The 20,953-nt window shown below is 47.4% G+C and overlaps 10 protein-coding genes across 10 annotated transcripts in view, besides 18 other annotated features; all 10 read right to left on the bottom strand.

Annotated features, from left to right (window-relative positions):
• Positions 1-63: part of a microsatellite that runs on past the window's edge.
• A 319-nt stretch (positions 64-382) lies between these two features.
• TraAM80_00052 (uncharacterized protein) lies at positions 383-1,750 on the bottom strand (the record flags this gene model as incomplete). The annotated part of the gene is made up of 1 exon (XM_029377147.1): positions 383-1,750. One exon carries the CDS (start codon positions 1,748-1,750, stop codon positions 383-385), a length of 1,368 nt encoding a protein of 455 aa, XP_029243037.1.
• Positions 1,751-2,104: 354 nt separating this feature from the next.
• Positions 2,105-2,143: a sequence feature (GA-rich).
• Positions 2,144-2,243: 100 nt separating this feature from the next.
• Positions 2,244-2,260: a microsatellite.
• Positions 2,261-2,392: 132 nt separating this feature from the next.
• Positions 2,393-2,424: a microsatellite.
• Positions 2,425-2,522: 98 nt separating this feature from the next.
• Positions 2,523-2,567: a microsatellite.
• Positions 2,568-2,952: 385 nt separating this feature from the next.
• Positions 2,953-3,002: a microsatellite.
• A 453-nt stretch (positions 3,003-3,455) lies between these two features.
• Positions 3,456-3,516: a microsatellite.
• A 772-nt stretch (positions 3,517-4,288) lies between these two features.
• Positions 4,289-4,320: a microsatellite.
• A 21-nt stretch (positions 4,321-4,341) lies between these two features.
• On the bottom strand, positions 4,342-8,094 carry TraAM80_00051 (uncharacterized protein; the record flags this gene model as incomplete). Its single annotated transcript, XM_029377146.1, has 1 exon — positions 4,342-8,094. The coding sequence occupies one exon, from the start codon at positions 8,092-8,094 to the stop codon at positions 4,342-4,344; it is 3,753 nt and encodes a 1,250-aa protein (XP_029243036.1).
• A 196-nt stretch (positions 8,095-8,290) lies between these two features.
• Positions 8,291-8,316: a microsatellite.
• Positions 8,317-9,214: 898 nt separating this feature from the next.
• Positions 9,215-9,252: a microsatellite.
• A 53-nt stretch (positions 9,253-9,305) lies between these two features.
• Positions 9,306-9,332: a microsatellite.
• Positions 9,333-10,138: 806 nt separating this feature from the next.
• TraAM80_00050 (uncharacterized protein) lies at positions 10,139-10,462 on the bottom strand (the record flags this gene model as incomplete). The annotated part of the gene is made up of 1 exon (XM_029377145.1): positions 10,139-10,462. One exon carries the CDS (start codon positions 10,460-10,462, stop codon positions 10,139-10,141), a length of 324 nt encoding a protein of 107 aa, XP_029243035.1.
• A 474-nt stretch (positions 10,463-10,936) lies between these two features.
• On the bottom strand, positions 10,937-12,790 carry TraAM80_00049 (putative MCAK-like kinesin; the record flags this gene model as incomplete). The annotated part of the gene is made up of 1 exon (XM_029377144.1): positions 10,937-12,790. One exon carries the CDS (start codon positions 12,788-12,790, stop codon positions 10,937-10,939), a length of 1,854 nt encoding a protein of 617 aa, XP_029243034.1.
• Positions 12,791-13,430: 640 nt separating this feature from the next.
• Positions 13,431-13,474: a microsatellite.
• A 50-nt stretch (positions 13,475-13,524) lies between these two features.
• Positions 13,525-14,214, bottom strand: TraAM80_00048 (60S acidic ribosomal protein; the record flags this gene model as incomplete). The annotated part of the gene is made up of 1 exon (XM_029377143.1): positions 13,525-14,214. The coding sequence occupies one exon, from the start codon at positions 14,212-14,214 to the stop codon at positions 13,525-13,527; it is 690 nt and encodes a 229-aa protein (XP_029243033.1).
• Positions 14,215-14,277: 63 nt separating this feature from the next.
• Positions 14,278-14,318: a microsatellite.
• Positions 14,319-14,673: 355 nt separating this feature from the next.
• On the bottom strand, positions 14,674-15,831 carry TraAM80_00047 (putative CDC16; the record flags this gene model as incomplete). Its single annotated transcript, XM_029377142.1, has 1 exon — positions 14,674-15,831. The coding sequence occupies one exon, from the start codon at positions 15,829-15,831 to the stop codon at positions 14,674-14,676; it is 1,158 nt and encodes a 385-aa protein (XP_029243032.1).
• Positions 15,832-15,933: 102 nt separating this feature from the next.
• Positions 15,934-15,954: a microsatellite.
• Positions 15,955-16,579: 625 nt separating this feature from the next.
• Positions 16,580-16,613: a microsatellite.
• A 940-nt stretch (positions 16,614-17,553) lies between these two features.
• Positions 17,554-18,141, bottom strand: TraAM80_00046 (Inosine triphosphate pyrophosphatase family protein; the record flags this gene model as incomplete). Its single annotated transcript, XM_029377141.1, has 1 exon — positions 17,554-18,141. The coding sequence occupies one exon, from the start codon at positions 18,139-18,141 to the stop codon at positions 17,554-17,556; it is 588 nt and encodes a 195-aa protein (XP_029243031.1).
• Positions 18,142-18,187: 46 nt separating this feature from the next.
• Positions 18,188-18,219: a microsatellite.
• Positions 18,220-18,399: 180 nt separating this feature from the next.
• TraAM80_00045 (putative serine/threonine protein kinase, putative,protein kinase) lies at positions 18,400-19,533 on the bottom strand (the record flags this gene model as incomplete). The annotated part of the gene is made up of 1 exon (XM_029377140.1): positions 18,400-19,533. One exon carries the CDS (start codon positions 19,531-19,533, stop codon positions 18,400-18,402), a length of 1,134 nt encoding a protein of 377 aa, XP_029243030.1.
• Positions 19,534-19,605: 72 nt separating this feature from the next.
• Positions 19,606-19,634: a microsatellite.
• An 88-nt stretch (positions 19,635-19,722) lies between these two features.
• Positions 19,723-19,758: a microsatellite.
• Positions 19,759-20,059: 301 nt separating this feature from the next.
• On the bottom strand, positions 20,060-20,845 carry TraAM80_00044 (uncharacterized protein; the record flags this gene model as incomplete). The annotated part of the gene is made up of 1 exon (XM_029377139.1): positions 20,060-20,845. The coding sequence occupies one exon, from the start codon at positions 20,843-20,845 to the stop codon at positions 20,060-20,062; it is 786 nt and encodes a 261-aa protein (XP_029243029.1).
• Positions 20,846-20,895: 50 nt separating this feature from the next.
• The window catches only part of TraAM80_00043 (uncharacterized protein), a gene marked incomplete at both ends in the record, with an annotated part of 2,070 nt that continues 2,012 nt past the window's right edge, over positions 20,896-20,953 (bottom strand). The window contains one exon of the mRNA XM_029377138.1: positions 20,896-20,953. This exon is cut by the window's right edge and continues 2,012 nt beyond it. Coding sequence (XP_029243028.1) covers positions 20,896-20,953 — 58 coding nt within the window.

The following is a 20,953-nucleotide window of genomic DNA, read 5'->3' as shown; positions in this document are numbered from 1 at the left end:
AGAGAAACCGTGAAAAAAAAAAAAAAAAAAAAGGACGGAACAAAAAGCAAAACAAAAAAAAAATCGCTAAAAAATACAATGGAAACAATTGATTGCAGGGGCAACACAACAACAATGAAAAGACGGCTCAGCAATGGGCATAAAACCATCAAGAAGAACTGCAACAACAATAGAAGTCATCACCACCAAACCTCATGAAGCCAAGAGAGGAAGAGAAAGGCGTAAAAAATCATGACAGTTTGCTGGTCCTTAGGTCCATTAATCCCCTATCCCTCAATCTTACACTGTGGGTGCTTTGTTATTTCAAACATGTGGGATGTACGGATGCCTCTCTGTACTCCATAGATGGCCCTTTCATAAGTAAAACACTAACCACTTCATGCTAGTCTGCGTCCAAAAACGCACCAATTCGCTCCGCCACTCGCCTTTTATTCCTTTTTTCTGCAAAGAACCAGTGACCACCTGGGACTGCGACAACCTGTGAACCATCGTGTTTTCCCTTTTCCTCAATATACTCAATCCATTCCTGTGAATGCAGCATGACTGTCTTTTCTGTACCGTAGAGAAACAAAACCGGAACGCTGATAGGGATAAAAAAACGTTGCGAGTTCGGTAGCAATCGTGAAGCCCAAAGCATCCAGTATCGAAGATGAATCCATCCATTCGAAGGATCCACATCCACAAGAGCTGGCACCGCCTCGTCATCGTGTGACGGGGTACTGGCCAGGGGAAGCCTGTTCCAAGAGATTTCAGACGTCGCTCTTGTTCTGCTGGGCAAGCCACAACTCCTATGACTATTTGCAGATCGGTACCGATAGCACGTGTAATGAATACCACGGGCACTGGGGTGTGGTGGTTGAGTATACAAACTACAGCCATTCGCGTAGTAAAATTGGCTGGGATTAAAGGCTGCTGCCAGGGACCTCACATCGTGTGTTTGCTCAGGGCCACCACCTCCACTGTTAAAGTGCAGAAGTACATTGAAGATATCCAAATCCCTCACCGATTTTCGAGGATAATCCGTCGTGTTCCTATGTATACAGGAAGGAACCATAAGCAGTTCTTCATTCCCGTCTGCTTCATGACTCCGGGTTGGGATATGACGCGTGTACTCATACTGAGGTCTACGCATGAGTTGCAGCAACCAACGCAGAACCAGCTTCCCCACGCACGTGGGGAGTATGAGAAAAGCCAGAATGACGAACGCTTGGTAAATAAGAATAAGCGTCACCTTCCAACACTGATACCACATACCAACCACAACGCCAGTGTCGCACGCGCTGCCCTTCCTTGGAAACGGATCAGCAAGGTCCCCACCACCGTCCAAAAACACGACACGTGAAAAAAAGTATGGTCGTACGAGTAATAGCTCACGAGCGATGACGTATCCCCAATCGTGCGCCACGAGAATGGGTCTTTCGAAGGGGTGATGCTCCATCGCCGCAAAAAGGGCAATCTCAAACAAATCGACAAGCTCCTCAAATGAGTACCCCATTCGTGGAAGACAAAGAAAATCCATTTTTGACGACTTCGTCACATTTCCATCCACCTCTTCAATTTCCTGACATCTTTTCACTTTCTGCAACTGAGGCGATTGATAATCAAATCCGGGAAGCGTGATCCCAACGAGGCGGTAGCGTGACGCCAGCCCCGCCATGATATTGTCACGAAATACCTCCGAAGTATCGGGCCATCCTGCGATAAACACGACGGTGGGACCTTGCAAATTCCCGGAGACACGAATGTTCATGCTGCAACTTCACCACCCACCTCGTGGTTGTCTCCACTGCGGTGCCCAGGACTGCGTGACAAAGGTGTATATGCCTATGCCTCTCTATGTTGTCTTTGAGAGCGTCTGATGTACCCAAATGCTCCCTTTCTTTCTTCGTTCAAATTTCCGCGTACGCCTTCCTGATTGATGTGCTATGAGCCAAGCAGGTGTAACACAAGAGCAAAAGCTACGTACTAGCACCAACCACTACAGGAAACAAGTTAAGCCAAAACACACAGAAAGAAACTAATGCAAAAAAAAAAGAAGAATAGTAGGGAAATGTAGACCGTACGTACTGACTCTTATCCCGCTCGTTCGCTCGCTCCGTCTATCCTTTTTCTTTCCTTCCTTAATTCTGTTTCTTCTTCTTCTGGGATTTGTATAAAACGTTTTAACGGTCAACTATTTTCACCCCTGAACAAAACAGCAACAACCAAACAGTCTCTGTCACACCACAAGGGTGTGAAGCGCCGTGTGTGTGTGTGTGTGCGCGCGCGTTGCTAAATCTTGTCCACTTCCCCTCCCCCCACCTGACCAGGGGCGCCGCGGCAGCAGCAACAACAGAAGAAAAAAGACAAGGCAGACATCAGTTTTCCCACAAATACCTCTCTCTAAGCCGGTGAGCACAGCGCCAGACACAGAGACAGAGAAAGCAAAAAAGCACCAGAAGAAGGGAGTGGAGGGCGGGGAAAAAAGCAAACGCACACAGGCACACACAATTAAAAAAAAAGAAGAACGGAAACAGTAATGTTATTATTTATGAAATATATATATATATATATATACGCATATATATCTCATGAAGGAAGGAGTTGGAAACAAGAGCATAAACAAAAACACACACATACCATTCACAGAGGAGAGGATAATCAAACAACGGAAAGAAGAGGGCAGACCAAAAAAGATGGTACGCACAGTAACCGTCTTTCTTCATATGCAATCACAAAAGAAAAAAAAAAAGGAGGGGGCGCGGAGATAAAAAAAAAAAAAAGGACATACACGCCATCAGTTTTTTCTTCTTCTTCCCTTTTATCCCCTTTTGTATTTTTTTCTTTCTTTGGAATCCCAAACAAAGCATAAATTGTTTCCCCCAAGAGGACGTGTATACACGCAGAGATATTTTCTACCAGAACCGTTTTTCCCTTCTCCTCATCACCTTCCATTGTAACAAGAAGACGCACAAAAAAAATGAAAAGAAAAGAAAAATAAACGCTGAGGAAAAAAAAAAAAACAGCTCATGCACACATACATCATGAGGGCATTGACGCCGCATTGGTGAACTCCCTCTCACTCTCACGTCATCCATCCCACGCGCACTCGCACCACCGCATTTTATCGTTTGCCTCCATCCGTTTTATGCGTTTTCTTTTTTTGTTTGTATTTCCAGAGGCCCAACAGCAATACCAACAGGCGCAGCCACGACAACAAGGAACACCCACCAACAACCCAAAAAAAAAAAAACACGCAAAATGACAACAAGCAAAATGTTCAACGCCAACGGTGGCCCAAAGCTGCTGGAAAGGAAGTACAGAAGCACAACAGGAATGACAATAAGTTGTCCCATTCCCTCAGTACGCCCTCCTCTCTCTTTTCTCTCTAGCACACACGTGCTGAGACACACAGACGGCCATCTCCCGATGGTACAACCACCAAAACAAAGCATGTTCTAGTCCATGCTACCACCAAAAAAAAGTAAAAAAAAATAGGTCAAACGAAAAGTAAAATAAAAAAAAAAACAGAACAAAGAGTTAGAAACACACCGAGACCATATATACATATATACCTCAATAAATATTTTAACCCTCGTTTCACCAATATATTGATTCGCGTTACTCCTTCCGTTTTCCTTCATCCTATCAATTTCGCCGTGCTGTCGTCCATCCTCTTGGGCCAAGCGTTCAGGTTACGGCAGCTTGGCATGAATGTTGGTGATGGTGGTGGTGCAACAGCGGAGCGCCGCTGATCACGGCAGAATGTTTATACATGCACATCCTCACCCACATTCTTTGTGCCTCCCTTTCTCACTCAGACACACACACATACAAATACCAGCACACCTCAGACGACACGAGCCGTAGAAGGATAAATGGTGTGTGAAACGATCAACAACAACCACAACCTGAAAATGACAATTTACAACGCAATCTCGCTGTATCTCTCCCACCAATAAAAACAAAGGTCACGCACGAGCATATATGAACTGTTTTACCCCTTTCTTTTTGCTTCTTCTGTGTGTGTCCTTTTACGTACTTGTCTGCTTTTTTTTTACGTTTTTTTTGTTTTGCTTATTCTTATCCATCATAACATACCTTTTCCCCAGTCACGCCTCCCCCAATCAACCCCCCACTTTTTTTTTTTGACTGCTAGTGGTGGTGGCCGTTTTTACTTTTTTATCTTGCTTCTCCCGTGTACAACAGCAAGAAGATTACTCACACCATTTTTTTTATTTTCCCCACCACCCAAGAGGGAACGGCAGAATGGCTGTCTCAAAGCCTCTTCACTTTGACGCCAGAAACTAAAACCAAAAAAGAAAAAAGAAAAAAAGAAAAGATGGCAGACAAGCCATACGGTTACTTTGGTGCATGTAACTGCTGGTTCACTTGCTGCCATACCCCTGGATACGTCTGTTGAGGATGAGAAAGTGAAACCTGCTGATACACCACGCCTCGTTGCAGATGTTGCGGCATTGCTGTCGACTCCATATGCGGTGACTGCATTACAATCTGCGGTGCAGCGGGATACGAAGAAGGAATAATGGGGCAGTAAGTTACTCGACCATCACCCATCGCCACCAGCACCACAGGAACCTGCTGTTGTATCGGATTTTGGGGCATGACCATTGCACGCGACTCCATGCGTGGAGTTGCCGTAATGTGTGGTTGAATAGTGGAGGCCGCTTGTTGGTAGAGAACTGCACCACGTCTAGTACCCCCCACACCGTTCATTGAAAACATTTGAGGCGTAACTAGCTGCGACACAGTAGTGCTAGATTCCGCAAAAGTTGACTCTGAACGGCCTACAGGTGCAGACGCAAGTGTATCAAGAAGTAAGGCATGGTTCGGCGCAGCAGGTGCATAACAATTCTTATTCAAAGAATTCTTTGCGCCTTTCTTTTTAGCGTCTTCTGCATGCTGCTCCACATCAGTGGTGCCAGAAGCCGACACACGTGGAATATAGGCCTTGGCAAAATTCTCCAAAGAATGAAGTGTAGCCTGTGGAATAGAACGTGGCGCCCCAAATGTCGGTGTAGATACACGCCGTTGCAAGGATTTTTCTTCCGTTTCACTATCGGGGAGAGGCGCAAGATGCAACTTTCCCAAATCCAAAGAAGCATCATCATCCGCTTGTGATGAGATACAGGAACGGCGCTTATTGTTTAAAGACGAAACACTTCTTTCCTTTTCACTCCATGCTGATGATCTTTGCATACCCCATGTTTGATCCTCTTCTATAAGCATCTTGACAGCTTCAACTGTAAGTGAACTCGTAGAAGATGTTTTCAAACAGGTTTGCGCGGATCGTGGTTGTGGAATGGCAACACCCCCCCCTTCACCTGAAACTGTATTCACTTCTGGCACATGACCATTATATGGTACCGATCCTACGCGAGCTGCTGACGTGAAGCTCGACACAATCCTTGTCGCTGCCGATGGTTCTGATGCACGCCGCCTATCCTCCATCTTTTTGTCATGTGGAGGTAGTGAATTCTGGATTTTAAATTCAGCAGCTGCCGCATCCCCACGTGATGAAACTTTACTGACCGTTTGTCCTTTACAACCAGTGACTTCAGGGCACAGCACCTTAGAGGAAGGCGTCCGCGAGGAAGGCCGTTGATGATAAACGACCGAAGTCTCCTTGTGAAGTGTTGTTTTTGTATTATTTTCCTTTCGAGTACTTGTCACCTTATCTGGTGCTGCGCGACGCACGGCCGAAGTTGTGGCTGACGCCTTATTACGTGCCGCTGGAGGCTCAAGCGGCACTGGCACCACTTTCTCTACCACATTCAAGGAAGGAGATTCATTCCCAGGCAATGAACTCTTCTCTGCTGCTACTGCTGTGACACGATCATTGCTTTTGTTTCCTTTCTTGCCTTCATTTGTCGTTGGAGAAACACGTTGTGACATTTCCTTACCCTTCTCGGCACCACCGCCCTGTCGCTCCTCACAGATGGAGCTATTGCTGGTTTGCAGAGGCAATGGTAGCGCTGTGAAGTGCAGCAAGGTCTCACTCTTGGAATAGGAATCCGAAACAGCAAAAGAAGAAAGATCATTTTCCTTGTCACTTCGTCTCTTAGCCTGTGACGTAAAAGACACGGATGATGGTTGTTGGTCAAATGCGTTGATTGACATCAACACCTTCTTCTCCGCTTCCTTCCTTACAGGAGGCGTCGTGGGTCTAACCTCCTCCGACGCAGTAAATCGAGGTAAATACTTGCCATCGTCTTCATCCCGTGTCATCTCTGTGTCTACTGCTTCTTCTGCCGAGACTTCTTCTTTATCATCGTCCTCGTCCTCTTCCTCCGCTTCTTCTTGCTCGGAATTATCGAAATTCGTTTGAGGATCATGTGTACTTTCACACGACGGGCTTGCCGCAACAGCGTTCTCGTCAGAGATAGACGTCAAAAGATTCTCCACAGGGCCGACTAAAGACGCTGTCATGCCCTCTTCACACACTTCACCACCCCTGTCAGCCTCTACGGCATTCATTCCCGTCCCGGTGAGGGACTCCGACGTGGTATTTTCTGCAGTGTGTGATGTCGAGATCGATGAAGAGGGTGACCACACAAAGGATGTCGCCTTGTCACCGCCACCATAAGCTCTCTTCCCTGGAGATGGTGTCGTTGCCAGCGTTGTGGCTGCTGCCTTCTCCAGGGTAATGGAAACTGACGAGTTGGTGTTATGATTTTTTTCCTTCGATTTATGCTCTGCCCGTGTAGAAAATGTCACTTTCGACACGCCATTTGCCGTCACGCTGAGTGCTGCCGCAGAGGGGTCTACGGGCCACTCCCATCGGTACACGTAGAGAGCGGTAGATAGCATAAAGAGTCCAGCGCAGGTAATGGTGTTGACACACAGCAACTCCTTGTACCATGTCATATGCAGCGTATTCACCCCACTGCGATTGACGTGCCAGTACACGTTGGCAGCCAGCATCCCTAGCCAGACCATTACCAAGGGCAGTGACGAGTGAACACGCCGGGGGGAATGAGCTGCCATGTAAAGAACAAAAAATGCCGAAGACACTCCATTTGCCGCAAAGGATAGTGAATCTGTGGGTATACAGAAAACTACAAGGGCGGCAACGACCAGATACATGGCGAAGCAAACGACTGCTTCACGGAGCACGCGTTGAAAATCATCCCCCCATCCCTCTCCAAGAATCGCAGAGAAGGTATAGAATGCAAAAATAATGCTTGTAAACGACGTTTCAGAAGTCCACTCAAACATCATACTGGAAAACCACATGCATAACGCCATGGAAAAATTAAATCCCACAAAAAAAAAGTAGTCTGCCAAACTTCGCATCAAGGATGATAATCCACCAAGGGGTGTGTTCGCAACACTTTTATCAAGGATCCGAGTTATCATAAGCACCTTCCAAACCCCAGCCCGACGAACGCGGTGAAGGCATTGCGTTTCTGTCAAAAAAAGAGTTATTGAGAAGGCCAAACCAAAACTTGAGTACACCCTATACACCCATGAACCTTGACCCGAAAGTGTCAAAAAAGTATCTCGTACCGAATATGCGGGACACAAAAAATACGTTACAAGTACGTAAATTCCCGTGAAAAACACCACAGATTTTGGCCCAAGCCGCGTCCAGTAAAGCGTATTCGCCAGAAAGAGCGCCACAGAAGCTCTATTAATGTTTGTAAGGTCAATCGTAAAGATAATTAAGGTAAACCACATAAACAGTTCCAATGCAAACGCTGTTCGAGATCCTACACGCTCTTTTTGTTTCTGCTGTAGCGCACCATTGCGTACGTTCGCGCCCAGCGTGCTATGAACGCGATGCGAATACCCGTTTCCGCTTGGCCACGCCACGAGTTCCTCCCGCTTAGTCATGGCTTCATCATCTACCAGAACGACGCGCAAAAGCAAAATCACCGTTTCCAAGGCAATCGGTGAGCATCCACGGAGAATTGTTTCGTACCCACGCATACAAGTGCAAAACACCCACAAACACATAATGACAAAGCGCCATAAAAGATCCACCTCCTCATCAGGCGCCGTTGAAATAAGAGGCATCTCCTTGCGCATCGCAAAGCGACTCTCAAAGAGATGCAGTGCCATCTTAAGACAATGAGAGGCAACGTGTGCCATGAACTTTTTTCAGACCCAAAAATCAGTCGAAAATGTTGGGCTCCGCCCAAGTCCAGCCACGCAAAATAGAGAGAAAAATATGGAGAGTGGTACTGTACCGTGCCTGTAAGTGTTGGGGGTCCGAGACAGCACCACCACCGTCCTATTTTCTGAGTAGCCGCAGGATACTAATGCCGGTGTTTTGACAGGTAATACAAAATAAACAAACAAACAAAGTAACAATAGTAACAGCAACGAAGCGTAACGCAGGAGGAGGCAATGGATTGAACAGAAGAAAAGGCAAGCAAAAAGAAGAAAGAACGGGTATAAATAGAGAAGCTTTGCAATTAACAACCCAAAAAAAGGAAAAAAAAAGAGAAGGCAACGATGTGACCAAAAGGTGACCCCTTATATTCCTTCCTCACTGTACCTCTCCTTTCTTATTACTCTTCCCCTTCTCCGACTCGCTTTTCCCCCCCTCCAGCCACACAAGTATAAGAACCGTGCGGGTGTGAAACACGAGAAACGCAAATCTGTGAGAAAAGGAGCACTCAACCACGCAACTGATATATGAAAAAAAAAAAAAATATGAGTCTATACACACAATCTTCTCCCTCTTGTGGATTTGTTGAAAGCTTTACTTCCTCCTTCTCTGGTGACTGCGGCTCTTTGAATCGAACTCAAGGCAACTTGCCCCGCGCTTTTTTTTTTGCCCTCGCTTCTTCCCACACTCGGTTATTCACAGGCAACGTGCTGACTGGCCCTCATCTTTTTGCTTGGCACCTGGGAAATGACGCCTACTGCTCTCTGCTTGTCCGTTCTTCTTCCACACGCAGCCGCAACACAATAGGCGAGCCGGTGTGTTAGTGAGGGATGAGGAAGTCCCCCTGTCCAGCAGCAATCAAATCCAACAAACATAAACTTCACACAAAAACTGCCACCACTGCCCCACCAAAAATACAGAGGCAGACGCACACTGAGACGGAGTAGCGATCAAAAGAAATGGGCGATATAAAACACCACCTGGATATAAAATGAAAAATAAAATAAAATCGGAAACTACAAATTTTAAAAAAGGGTGCACACAGAAGTATTGTCAGAAAAAGCACATACATTCGCTGGTGCATATTCTGCGGCAGAAACACACGCACACACAAACAAAAAAATATACACAACACAAATAAAGCAGAGAGAACGGCAGAAGATTACTGGCTTACGTCGAATGCTCTCCATTGTTGTTGTTGTTGTCTTTTTTTTTGGGGGGTAGGAGGAGGGTTGTGTGCCTATTTTCTGCCTCGCTTGTTCTTGTTTCCTCTCCCCCCCAACCCCCTCTTTTACCGCTTTAACTTTTTCCTGTCAGTGCCTTTTTTCTTGGCTCTCTCCATTTCTTCTCCCTTTTCGCAACTAATTCCAGGCAACTTGTTCCTTCCTCAGCACAAACTCCTTTCCCTTTGGCTGATAAATTATTTTTTTTCGCCTCTTTTTACTTGCCTTCTTCACTTAGTCTGGTCAAGCGCTCCTTCGTTTCTGTCAAGACACAATGCCGTGGTGTAAGGTCCACATTGAAGTAAGCAGCCCCTTCATTTTGCTTCCTACAGGACGCAATACGGAGTGAAACCCACAAACACTCACAAGGCAGTTGTCACCAGTGCCCCCTCACTTGATTATCATTATGATTGGTTTTCCTCCCTTTGCGTTCTGGGCTTCCCCTACGTCCGCAGAGCAGCGTGTGAGCGGTACAGGCAGGACAAATAGAAAAAAACAGAAGTAAAAAAAAAAAGGCGATGCATAAGTCAAGAGGAAAAAAAAAATATAGAAAGGAGCAGAGGTAATTCTTAATTAGGGAATATGACAGCCCATTGACCGTACCACAGAGATATATTAGGGGTGGTAAAAAGGAGAACTACGTAATGTAAAAAGGGAATAATCCCGGCATCTTAAACGTAGATAAACGCACCGCTTCTCTTTACTCACATCCACAACAGTCACAGAATACAAGTTGCTTCTCCCCGCTCTTCCTTCTTCCCCTTGTAGTATATCTGCAAAGGGAGATTGTAGAAATTTTTTATGAGCGCTCATTATGCTGCTTCCCTGTCTCAATGTCGTTAATTGTTCGAAGAAGATGCTTGATGCGGTACTCATGTTTCAGAACCTGCGACCTCAGCCGCTCATTCTCCTCCTTTAACTCATCCCGCTTGGCACGAATCACTTCACATTCCAGACGGTCCTCCTCCATTAATTTCAAGAGTTCACGAAGACGTGACTCCAATCCCGCATTGTTATCACCATTGCCAAGCGGCTGCGCATGCATGCTCTTTTTGAGCTCTTCAATGGCCAACTCAGCAGCGGTGGCACGCCTCTCCAACTCCTCAACTTGGGCCGAGGACATTCCTCTTCGTGTGGCGCAGAGGAGTGTTAAGGGATGTAGACAAAGACGTCGAATCGTGTTTCCTCTTCGCACCAAAAAAAAAAACACACAAGAGAACAGAGAGACGTCAGACAGTACATAAAGCAGGAACAACGGTAGCCAAACGCTGCGGCAACAACACACACAGACGGGCACACCTGTAATGAACAGGAATGGAGAAGGGGTAAAAACAACAACAATTCAACAAAATTTAAGATAAACTCAGCAACGAGTACATCCACGTAATGGATAAACAAAGAAGAAGCATCATGCCCCCTCAGACACGCGTATACACCACTCACATACCACATCATCGACAAAGGCCAACAACAACAACATGGACACAAATATCTACCGGACGACGTGGGCAATAGCAAGAAGCACAACCCACTCAAAACAGATAAAAGAAGATGTAGATGAAAGCAAAAACAAAAACCAAACAGGTTTAAACTACTCTCACTCTGACGACTCCTTCACAGTCCGCGCCAATTTATGTTTCTCAGCCAACAAAAGCCGTGCCTCCCCAACAATTGCACGCAGCTCCACCACAGTAAGGTTGTCAAACGATTTACCCTCCTCCAACAACAACTTCGCCACGTTGATACCCTCCTGCCCGCCATCCAATGCGACACTCAACTCATTCCCCAAGGTAAGAGATTCTTCTTCAACAAGTGGAGCCAAGTGCTGCCTAGATGACGCCCCCAATTGCTGCGGCACGGTGTACACTTCATCCTTTTCAATGGGTTGCCCTGGGGGATCAGCGGTGACAGGTGAGAGAAAGAGATCCTCAATAATCGTCGCTGGTGGAGTGGGGGGGCTGCTGGACGGACCTTGGCATGGTAAAGAGTTGGTGTACGAAAGCCAAAACTCCGCGGCCGACTCCAAATTCGCGAGGCAGTAACTTTCCTGCAGTGTGATGAGGTCGCTGTCGCGGAACCGTTTCACATACTGCACATTCAAATAATAGTCCCTAGGAGAGGCGCGGAGAACTAGCAGCATAAAACACGGAAGAAATTCATCAGCCCCACATGCGACGGAATTCACCTCACTGCCTGTACTATTGCTGGTCCTGTCAACGCCTTTTCCTTTATGCATGAGAGCGGAGGAAACTGCCTTTGTGAGTCCACCACAAGCTCGAACGGCACAACACAATTTCTCACGAGGCGTTTTAAAAATATTCATGCCTTCCAGCTCAAACATGGCCTGATCCCACAGAGGATGTTTCTCGACCTCCTCCAATGCGTCCAGTTGCTCAGCCTTCACAAGCGGAGACAAGTGAAGTAATTTATCCTGTAACTCCTTGTTGCGCTCCCGTTCCTCAGGATGCACGTCAAAGGCACGCCAGTAGAGTTTCGACATTATATAGGTTTCAAAGCCTTCTGCCGCAATATGAAGCTTTGATGCATCTTTTTCAAAAAGAGGTATCCTTTTGCATTGATCTAAACAAAACGAAGTTGCCCTCTTTAGATCGGCATTGTCAAAGAGTGGCGCCTCTCGTTGCTGGATGGTTTCCACAAAGTTAGAAATCGTTTTGGCAACCGGTGCACACGCAGGAAGTCGCATAAGATCCTGAAACTCCTTGAAGCATACATCATTATCCTTCGCCACGGCACGGCGATAGTTGGAAATGGCCTCTCGAGAAAAGTGATCCTTCAAATGTCTCGGCTCCGTGGCACCTTCCACGCAGCGCGTCTGATCGCCCTGAAGCCGCACCATCACAGTCCGCTCCTTTGGAAGCAGAGCCCGTTGCAAATCTGAAAGCGTATTATGCAGTTCCTCCTCATCCATTAGCGCCTTGGCAATCACAAAAATGTGTAATTTACACGGATGGAACTCGGTAACAGAGGTGTCGTTGGGCTCAAGAAAAGGACTCATATCACAAATCACTTCGGAAGCTCCAATGCGTCCGTAGCGCGCGACACTCTGCAGATCCACAGAAAACTCCCCGCGCTGCCCCCGAATCGTCACAAAGGCGGGGGAGGCAACACTATCAAAGTGCATAAGATGATAATCAAGGAATGCTTCACGAGTGATGCGCGCTATTTTCTGATGCTGCTCTGGTGTCAAAACCACGTCTTGCTCGCCCACGGTGAGTGTTGCGGTAATGGTAGTTGAGTTGCCAGAGGGAGGTGGCGGGAGACGCAGGTACAATGCAATACCACTTGACTCCAAGAAGGACTGCTGTGGGGCACACAGCACCTCCACCGGACCATTTTCAACATAATCGTAGAGAAGTCCACCAGGCCGGATCGCCTTGAGAAGCACATTGTTCCGCAGCTCGTACTCCGCATGTGCCGCCTTGTCCCCCATCGCCTCCGATTTATCTCTTTGGGTGCTTACTTTCAATCGTCCTGCCTTTTACCGTGGTGCGTTTTATGATGATTATTTTTGTTTTGCTTTTGACGTTGCTGGATTGCAGCGGAAGGTACAACAACAAAAAAAAAACCGTCCTCAATGTTGGGTCCTCCCTTCCCGCTTCACTGTAATACACTACTACCCCCAGACGCGAGATGATTGTCTTATTCTTGGGCCTTTCCCTCAGCCGCAGATGTGATTCCTCTCCCGCCCCCAGCCTTTCGTTTCGTGTACTTGGAGCGGTGGAAAAAAAAAAAAACAGATTACACAAATAATAGCGAGGCAAATTGGAGCCACGAAGGGATGTGCGAATCGCAACAGCGACACTCATACTCTTTCTAGTCGTTACTTTTGATGTTTTTTATTTCTTTCATTACGGTTGTTGTTGCTGTTTTTTTTTTTTACACGGGCGACGTAACGGACTCTTTACCACCCACGTACGGCATACACTCTTCCTCCCGCTCACTGTTCACGTGCCGGTCAGCTCCAGTTCTTCTCTTAATCGTTGACAATACGCAGTGAGTTAAACTTTTCCTTTACAGAGGAAAAAAAAAATGAAACATTCCACGCATTCTTCTTTCTCTCCTCAATCCGCTTTTTTTTTTTGTCGGTGCTGTTGTGGGTTGTTGTTTTGGTTGTGTGGGGTCAGTCTTCATCGCATTATGATGTGTCTATCGAGGAGTAACAACCTAGTCCTGTGCACTTACTTTCTCCTCCTTCTTGCCGCCAACCCTGCTGGCGACGCCGTTTGCCCAGTGCGCCGTCAGGTCAATCCTAAACTCCGCCGACTGTACGCCAAACAACCTCAGCAACTGGGCCGCCTCTGCACTGAGGGTGTCGTTGGGCTCGCATACGGTGGTGTCCTGCAGGAGAACAATGGCGCCCTTGTCAAGCTTTATGGGTAGGCCAAGCTTAGAGAGGTGGTCGAACATGCTGTGTGGGAACTGTGACAGAATCCCGGCGCGTAGCACGAGTGAACTCGTTGCCGTTTGCCCAGTGCGGGCGTACACCTGCGCGCCAACAGAGGCAAAATAACTTTTCACCTCCTTCTTTGGCAGCCTCGTGAAAAGCAGGCCGCAGGAACCCACAATAAACTTGCACAGCTTGTACAGATTCGGTCGCTGTGAGCTTTCCTCGTCACGGCCAAGTGCAATCATAATCAACTTATTGTTGCCAAGGAAAAGACAGCTGTCGCCCTTGCGCTCCTCGCGGATCTGCTGCAAAATGTTTGTCCGCACATTTGACAGCGCGAAGGTGTACACGTCCGTGTATTCGTCAAGGGCGTCGCGAATGCGGCTGATGAGCTTGTCCTTGTCGTCCCGCGTCTTGGCACGCGTCTTTGTGAGCGGAACAATCTTGGCACGCTTCGACTTGGGCATCCTCTCTTGTTTGCAGCTGAGCGCTGTTTGTGTGTTTGTGTATGCCGGTGGCTCATCAGTCACAAGAAAATAAAAAAAAAATAAAGAAGAATAAAAAAAAAAAAGGTTTTCATGCCGCTGCTGACGCTATTATCCCTTCTGCATCGACATAAAATCCGTTGCTCAGACGGGTTAACTTGACAAAGCCCACATGAAAACAACAACACAAAGGCATCATATATTTATGATGCACACAACGCTTTGCCCTAGACATCCTCTTTCCCCTCCTTGTGTACCTTCCGGAGTGACATCTGCGCCTGGAAACGTAGATACAAATTCGTCTTGATCGAAAGAGTAGAGTGGCACACGGAGAGGCATCAGTGCCCACGAACACTTACGCAGGGACGCAAAAGAAAGGCAAAATAACAAAATACATATCCTAACGTTAAAAAAAAATCCTCTATCCAAAATATTTTCCACTTAGTAACTTGAGAACACTCTTTTACCAAACTCGTAAATGTAGTTTCTTGTCGAAAATTCCCCGTCCTCTGGCCAAGAATGGCCGGCGTAAAGTGCATGCACAACCTCAACAATGGAGTGGCCAAGAGAAGCCATGTTAAGACCTGTAAGGCGCCCCTTAACGACGTTTCTTGCACGAAACAGATAACGCCGCATGCGAGGCTCCGAGGCCGCGGCTGCACTGTCGCAGTCCGTATAAACTTCGTTTGTGTACTTGGTTACATTCAAGGTGACATTGGCATTTGCGCCGCATCCATTGAAGCTTGCCCAGGCAGCAACATTATCCTTCAGAGGTGGGAATCCCAGTAGTTTGTTGCCAATCACGGGAACAATGAGGTCTAGGTTGCCGTGCACCATCAAAATGCTTGGACGGCGGCCATCAGGGTTGTCGGAGCGAATGTCACGGCCACATACCTCAAGACCGGCCTCATTGCCGGGGCGCAACTCCACAATACCACCGACTGACGCAACTGCGCGGATCAACTTTGGTTTCTCGCAACCAAGCACTTCTGCCATCATGGCCCCATTGCTGAAACCAACCGCCATCACCTTTGTCCGGTCGATGCACGCACCGGCAGCGACAACATCGAGAACCTTCTCGGTAAATTCAAAGTCGTCAGGGCGATCGGGCACTAGGAATCCGCAGCACGTGCCGGAGTTCCACCCGACGCCGACAAGTCCACGAGAGCCGCAGAGGCTTGCCACGATGAATCCATCTCGGTCTGCGTACTCCACAAGGCCGGTGGCGTTCAAAAAGCCGCCACAGCTGTCACTTAGCCCATGAAAAAGAAGTTGAAGTGCAACCTTTGAGTTGCCACGTCGCGTGTAGGACGCAGGAATATACAGCACAAATTGACGCTCCCCCGTGGCTGTCTGCACCTTTACAAGTACTTGCCGGTTGACGGGGAAAGCAGGTTCGACGCCGCAGCGGGAATCAGCTTTCTTCGTCCAGCCCGTGGCATCAAACTGCGGCAGCGCGGCCAGCTGGGCCGAGTATGTCTCTTCGTCCACCGCGGTTTCTGGATTCCACTCTGCCACAAACGAAGCTGTGCCAACCCTTGCAGCCACAAACAGCAGTAGGAGGCACAGCATGATAAGAGACCTCAGCCCACACCGCATGCCGCAGCAAAGCCACATTTTTATCGCACTTTTTCTCAAATAAATTGCGGGAGTATACCTTAAGGTGGGGACGATGCCCAAAACGCACACGGACACGGACAGATATATATATATATATATATACAGAGAGAGAAACATCATTGGTATTGTTCGTCATTTTTATTTTTAGTTATCCCCCTGACTCCCGTTTAGCAAACTCACTCTGTTCATGGCCTTGCATGTTAGGCAGGGCCCTTCATCCGTTCCTTGTGCGCGTGTAAACGTCATATTTTCTCTGTTCCCGCTTTTTTTTTGTTTTCCTATTACTCTCATAATTTTTCAGTTTTTCTCGTTCACATGGAAAAACTCACTTTTCTCTCTATCTTTGTAGGCAAACAGTGGACTCGGCAACAAGAAAATAAAGCAGAAACAAAACGTCTTTTGCTCGTCACGTTCCTCGCTTCACCCCAACCCCAAGCAATAAATGCAGATGCGGTAAAGAACACACGAAAACAGTCATATCAATTAAAGACAACTATGCGAAAAAAAGTAGAATCTTCAAATAAATTTGCAAAAAAAAAAGGTCGTTCCAGATTAATCTGATTGCTAACAGCAGTCGGGACAGTAAGCATTACTCACACTACCCCGCCACTCTTGACCAACTCCTCACTAATTTTCTTCCCCATAGAACCATAAAAAGATTACGTGATTACACTCCAAAGCTATCAAAGAAAAAAACTAAAACTGAAAACACCGGGCAGAGACCGTCATATATATATATATATGTATATATATATATATATGCTTTCCGTACACCGCACCTTCACTTTGGTAATTGAATGGGCGGTGGGCGGAGCAGTTCGAGTGATCGCTGTCGAGCTCTCTGGCTGCCGCCATCGGAGGACGCTACTACCGTAGTCCGTCCTTTGTCTCCGGAACTGCTCGGCACCGTCCACGTTGACCCTAGACCACGCTGGTTCCGCACTTTCGGCTGCATCATACATACAGAAAACATTACTTTTCTCCGTCCTGTCGATGTGATGCACACGCCCCTATCGCTTTTTTTTTGTCACTCTTCTCTTTCGCTCCCCCCAACGTTCGGCCGCAATTCTTTCCTTGTTGATTTGGGCGAGGGTCTGCCCGCGTTCAGAAAGAAGGGCAGTTACGCACATGCCCCCAGGAAAGTAAAGAAGCCAATAGTGAGTCAAAACAAAACTGGACAAAAACAAGGCACATATTAGAGAGAGCGGAAAGTGGGAATGCTAAAAAAGAAAAAAAACTGCAGCAGCAAGAATAACAGCAAACAACCAACGTCTCATTACATGCCGTAAGTGGCCACGGCGTCGTCAGTCATCACCGTGACGGTTAATGCATGAAGCTCTGTCTTGTGCATTTCCATGCAGAGCTTGTGTTTGTACGCGTGTTGAGGAGCGTTGCAGAACTCTGCGCAAAATAAAGCAGAGTCCCACTTGCAGTAGGGGCGTGACGAAAAGAGCCGTAATGCATGTTTCTTCTTTGAGCGTCACCGTCCTAGTTTCCCCTTCTTGCTGTAGCTAATTGTGTGTGCATCCCCTCCTAGCGGAAAACGTCCCTAGCTACCTCCACAAAAAAGCAAACAACATCTACCCGCAGTACACAGCAACGGACAGGCGCACCTATCCTATATACGCAGACTGAAGGATAAGACGGCGTACATGCCATTGGGATAGAAAAAACAACAGTAAGGCCAAAAATACAAGACAATTAGTGACAAAAGTACGCTTTTAACGCCACAAGGGCCCTTGCACGGTGTGATATTTGGTTCTTCTTATTGACCAGCATTTCCGCATAGGTTTGCCCACCACCCTCGTCCGGTTCAAAGACAGAGTCCCAGCCAAAGCCATGCTTCCCGCGAGGTGACTCCACAATCGTGCCGTCGCATCGCCCCTCAAACTGCAGCACCATATCCGCTCCCGCGCAGTAGGTAAAGACGCAGAGAGCGTACGCCCGCCGAGTGTCGAACCCTTTCAAAAGTTTGGTAAGCCCTACAGGAGACATACTTTCAAGAAACCACTTAATATACGGACCTGGTAGCCCTCCCAGTGCGTCAAAGTGGAGCGCGGTGTCTTCCACTAGTACTGGACGTTTGACAATTTCGTATGCTCTGAGTGCTTTATTTCTGCTGATTTCAAATACCGAGTTGCTTTGTATCTCGGTAAGATCTAACTTGATATTCTCAACAACGACGTACCCCTCAAGACATGCTTGCACTTCTTTGCGTTTTCCATCGTTGCCAGTGACAAACGTTAGACTGTGGGTGCTGGATCCACCTACTGGAGCACCCTCAGGCATCTTTCCCTGTGCAGCTGTTTAGGACTGTGTTGTTCTTGCAAATTCGTATACAAACACATACACACAAACACACATACATTGACGTTGCAAAAAGGCAAAACCAAAACGAAACAAAAAAAAAAGCATTTGCAATGCCTAATCCCGCAAGATCGCTTTTTGTATCCCTTGTTCTCGGCAGCAGGTAAGTGGTGAATACACATTAAAAAGTAAAAAGCATGAGGAACCCGCAACACAACAAAAGTAAACGAATGAAAGATACTATTGCGCATGGTTGTGCAATGTGTTCTTGTCATCCTTGAATGAGAAATGGTAGGAGGCCAGTAAACCTAAATAGAGGTCGGCAAAACTGGTGTGAAGCGTGTAGGCAGCCATAGACTGTGGAATGGAAGACGCAACCACAATGACATTCTCCCTTGCCCCACGGGTGTCCTCAATGTGCCTAATTACCTGTTGGAGAAACCCCAGTGAATAGTATTGATCGCCTCCGTACAAAGAAGGAGGGACGACTGTGCTGTTGACGGAGTCATTAACCATGGGATCAGCCAAATTACGCTGCTCGTCACCATCACTCTCGCCAACATTGTGGGGCATAGAATCTTGTTTGGTTGACCTGTCATTCTCCACAAACGCACTGGTGGATCCGAGCGCTGAGCTTCCCATTGCCTCTGCACCATTGGCCCTAAACCAGGGCAGCACGACATTTTTAAAGGCCTCGTTCAATATATAATCCAAGGCCAGGTACTGGGACGATCTCTTTTTGTTTACAGTAGTTGCGGCCCCAAAACTACTATTGCTACAACTACAGCTAAAACTACAACGGTAACAGCCCCCACTTAAACTCGCTGAGTGAAAATACCCCATATTGGGTATTCCTTGAATATCAATTGGAGCCAATTCTACTTTTGACTGTGGTGTTTCTTCCTTAGGCAGTAGTCTGGTGGTGGCACTGACACTGTTACTTGATCCCATTTCGTGTTTCACACCAATAACCTTCGTGAACTTTTCTCCATACGACGATGACGCTAGCGGTGCCGTAACGTCGCCCAGGGGTGAATGGAGAGGAAGCACCATTTTGGCATTACCCAACAAATGCAGCTTGCACGTCACACATGTGTCGTTCACTTTTTCGTCATTATTCACTTTCATCTCCTCCGTCTTAGGCCTAGACTCATTGTCGTCCCCGTTTCTGAGCAACGTGTCCACAACGGAGCGCAGCATATGAAGCTCCGCAGGTGCCTCCGCGATAGCCTGTTTGTACGCATGCAGTCCTAGAAGAAGCAGCGCATTTGTCGCCGCATGACGGTCGTCCAGCGAAATCATGTTCAGAAACCGAGCCACCGCAACGGGACGCCTTTGTTTGGCCTTCAACTTCTTCTCAGTACCGCACCTCATATGGATTGCTGGCACGCCTTACGCTTCCCACGCCCACGTCAGCCAGACACTGCACAAACGCACTACCAAACAAGAGAGCGAGAGAGAGAGAAAGAGAGGGATACAAAAAAAAAACATTGGGGGAAACGAGAGGGGTGTAGTTAACAAGATGTGGATCAGTGTATCCGAGTTAATAGAGAGCCCAGCAGTTAATAATAATGAACAGAAAAATAATAATAATAATAAACCAACAAACAGCAAGAATGATCGAGGAACATAAAAACCAGCCGCAGGCAAGAAACACGGGAGGTGCTTTGGGAACTGGGCCAACAATCACACTTTTTTACAATTTCTCTTCTTCCCTCTCTTCCAGCAGTTAACGGAAGCACACAAGGCAGAATCGTCCGATTAGCACTCACGCACCGCACGCCGTCCATCCCCGCTTCTGCCACAACAAACAACGGCAACAGCCAGCCAATAAATGCAATTCACTAAATGTGACTAAACACCCATCAAAAGAAGCTCAACAAATATGCCACCCTTTTCTTTACGCGCCAACGACGCCGATGCGGACGCCTTCTCCCTCTACTTCCTCGTCCTTTCCCTGCGCTGCAGTGGCAGCTCCCTCCCCCGCTTCCGCTTCCATCGGCGGCAGTGCCGCCACAACCTCTGGGAAGTTCTTTGCAAAGGATGCCATTAAGCCATCATGATTGTTCCTTGTCGATCGAAAAGCTATCAATACCTGCTGCGCCTCATCCGGCTCGAACGAATTCGCCACTTCCACTGCACGATCACCGCAAGCGTTAAAGATCCCAACATCGGGTATACGTACCTTTGCGTAAGCGGTAACAATCCTTGTCAGCTCTCCGGCTGTCAGCAAGTGCGCAATGGTCTGGACGCGTGGAGAAAATTCAACAAAAAGCTTTTCGTAGCGCATATCCACACGTGCGTACGCCTCCAGCAGACGTGCAAGGTGGTCGCATCGAAATTCGCCACGTAATTGAATGGCACGATCTGCCAATCGCACAAACAGCTTATAATGCCACAACCCAACCTGCGCATAGGCGTAAACCACATTTGCAATGTCTTTGGGAGTTCCATATTGACCAACATGACGCACTCGTGGGATAGACTCAATAAATAGTCGATCATTGCGGATACCAATAGAGGCAAAGGCACTGAGCACAGACGCGATGGTCACTGCAGGTATGTCTGCTTTTTGGTTCACAAAACGATCCGCAATAATCGAAAAAAGTTCTTCATGGCGGCAGCCCACAATAGCGTACGCCACAGTTATATGAGCTAACGGCATGAGCGGACTAGTAGGCGCCATAGCAAGTGCACGCAATGTAAGTTCCTCAAAAATGTTGTACTTTGCAAGACCTACTCGTGCAAAAGACATAAGTGTCTCTGCAAGTTCATCTGGTGTAAGTTCTTGCTG

The sequence above is a fragment of the Trypanosoma rangeli genome (assembly GCF_003719475.1).
Source record: "Trypanosoma rangeli strain AM80 chromosome Unknown Tra_15.4_contig_00001, whole genome shotgun sequence".
Classification (NCBI taxonomy): domain Eukaryota; phylum Euglenozoa; class Kinetoplastea; order Trypanosomatida; family Trypanosomatidae; genus Trypanosoma; species Trypanosoma rangeli.
The sequence above is the reverse complement of the archived record's forward strand: the minus strand, read 5'-3'. Positions and strand labels throughout refer to the sequence as shown.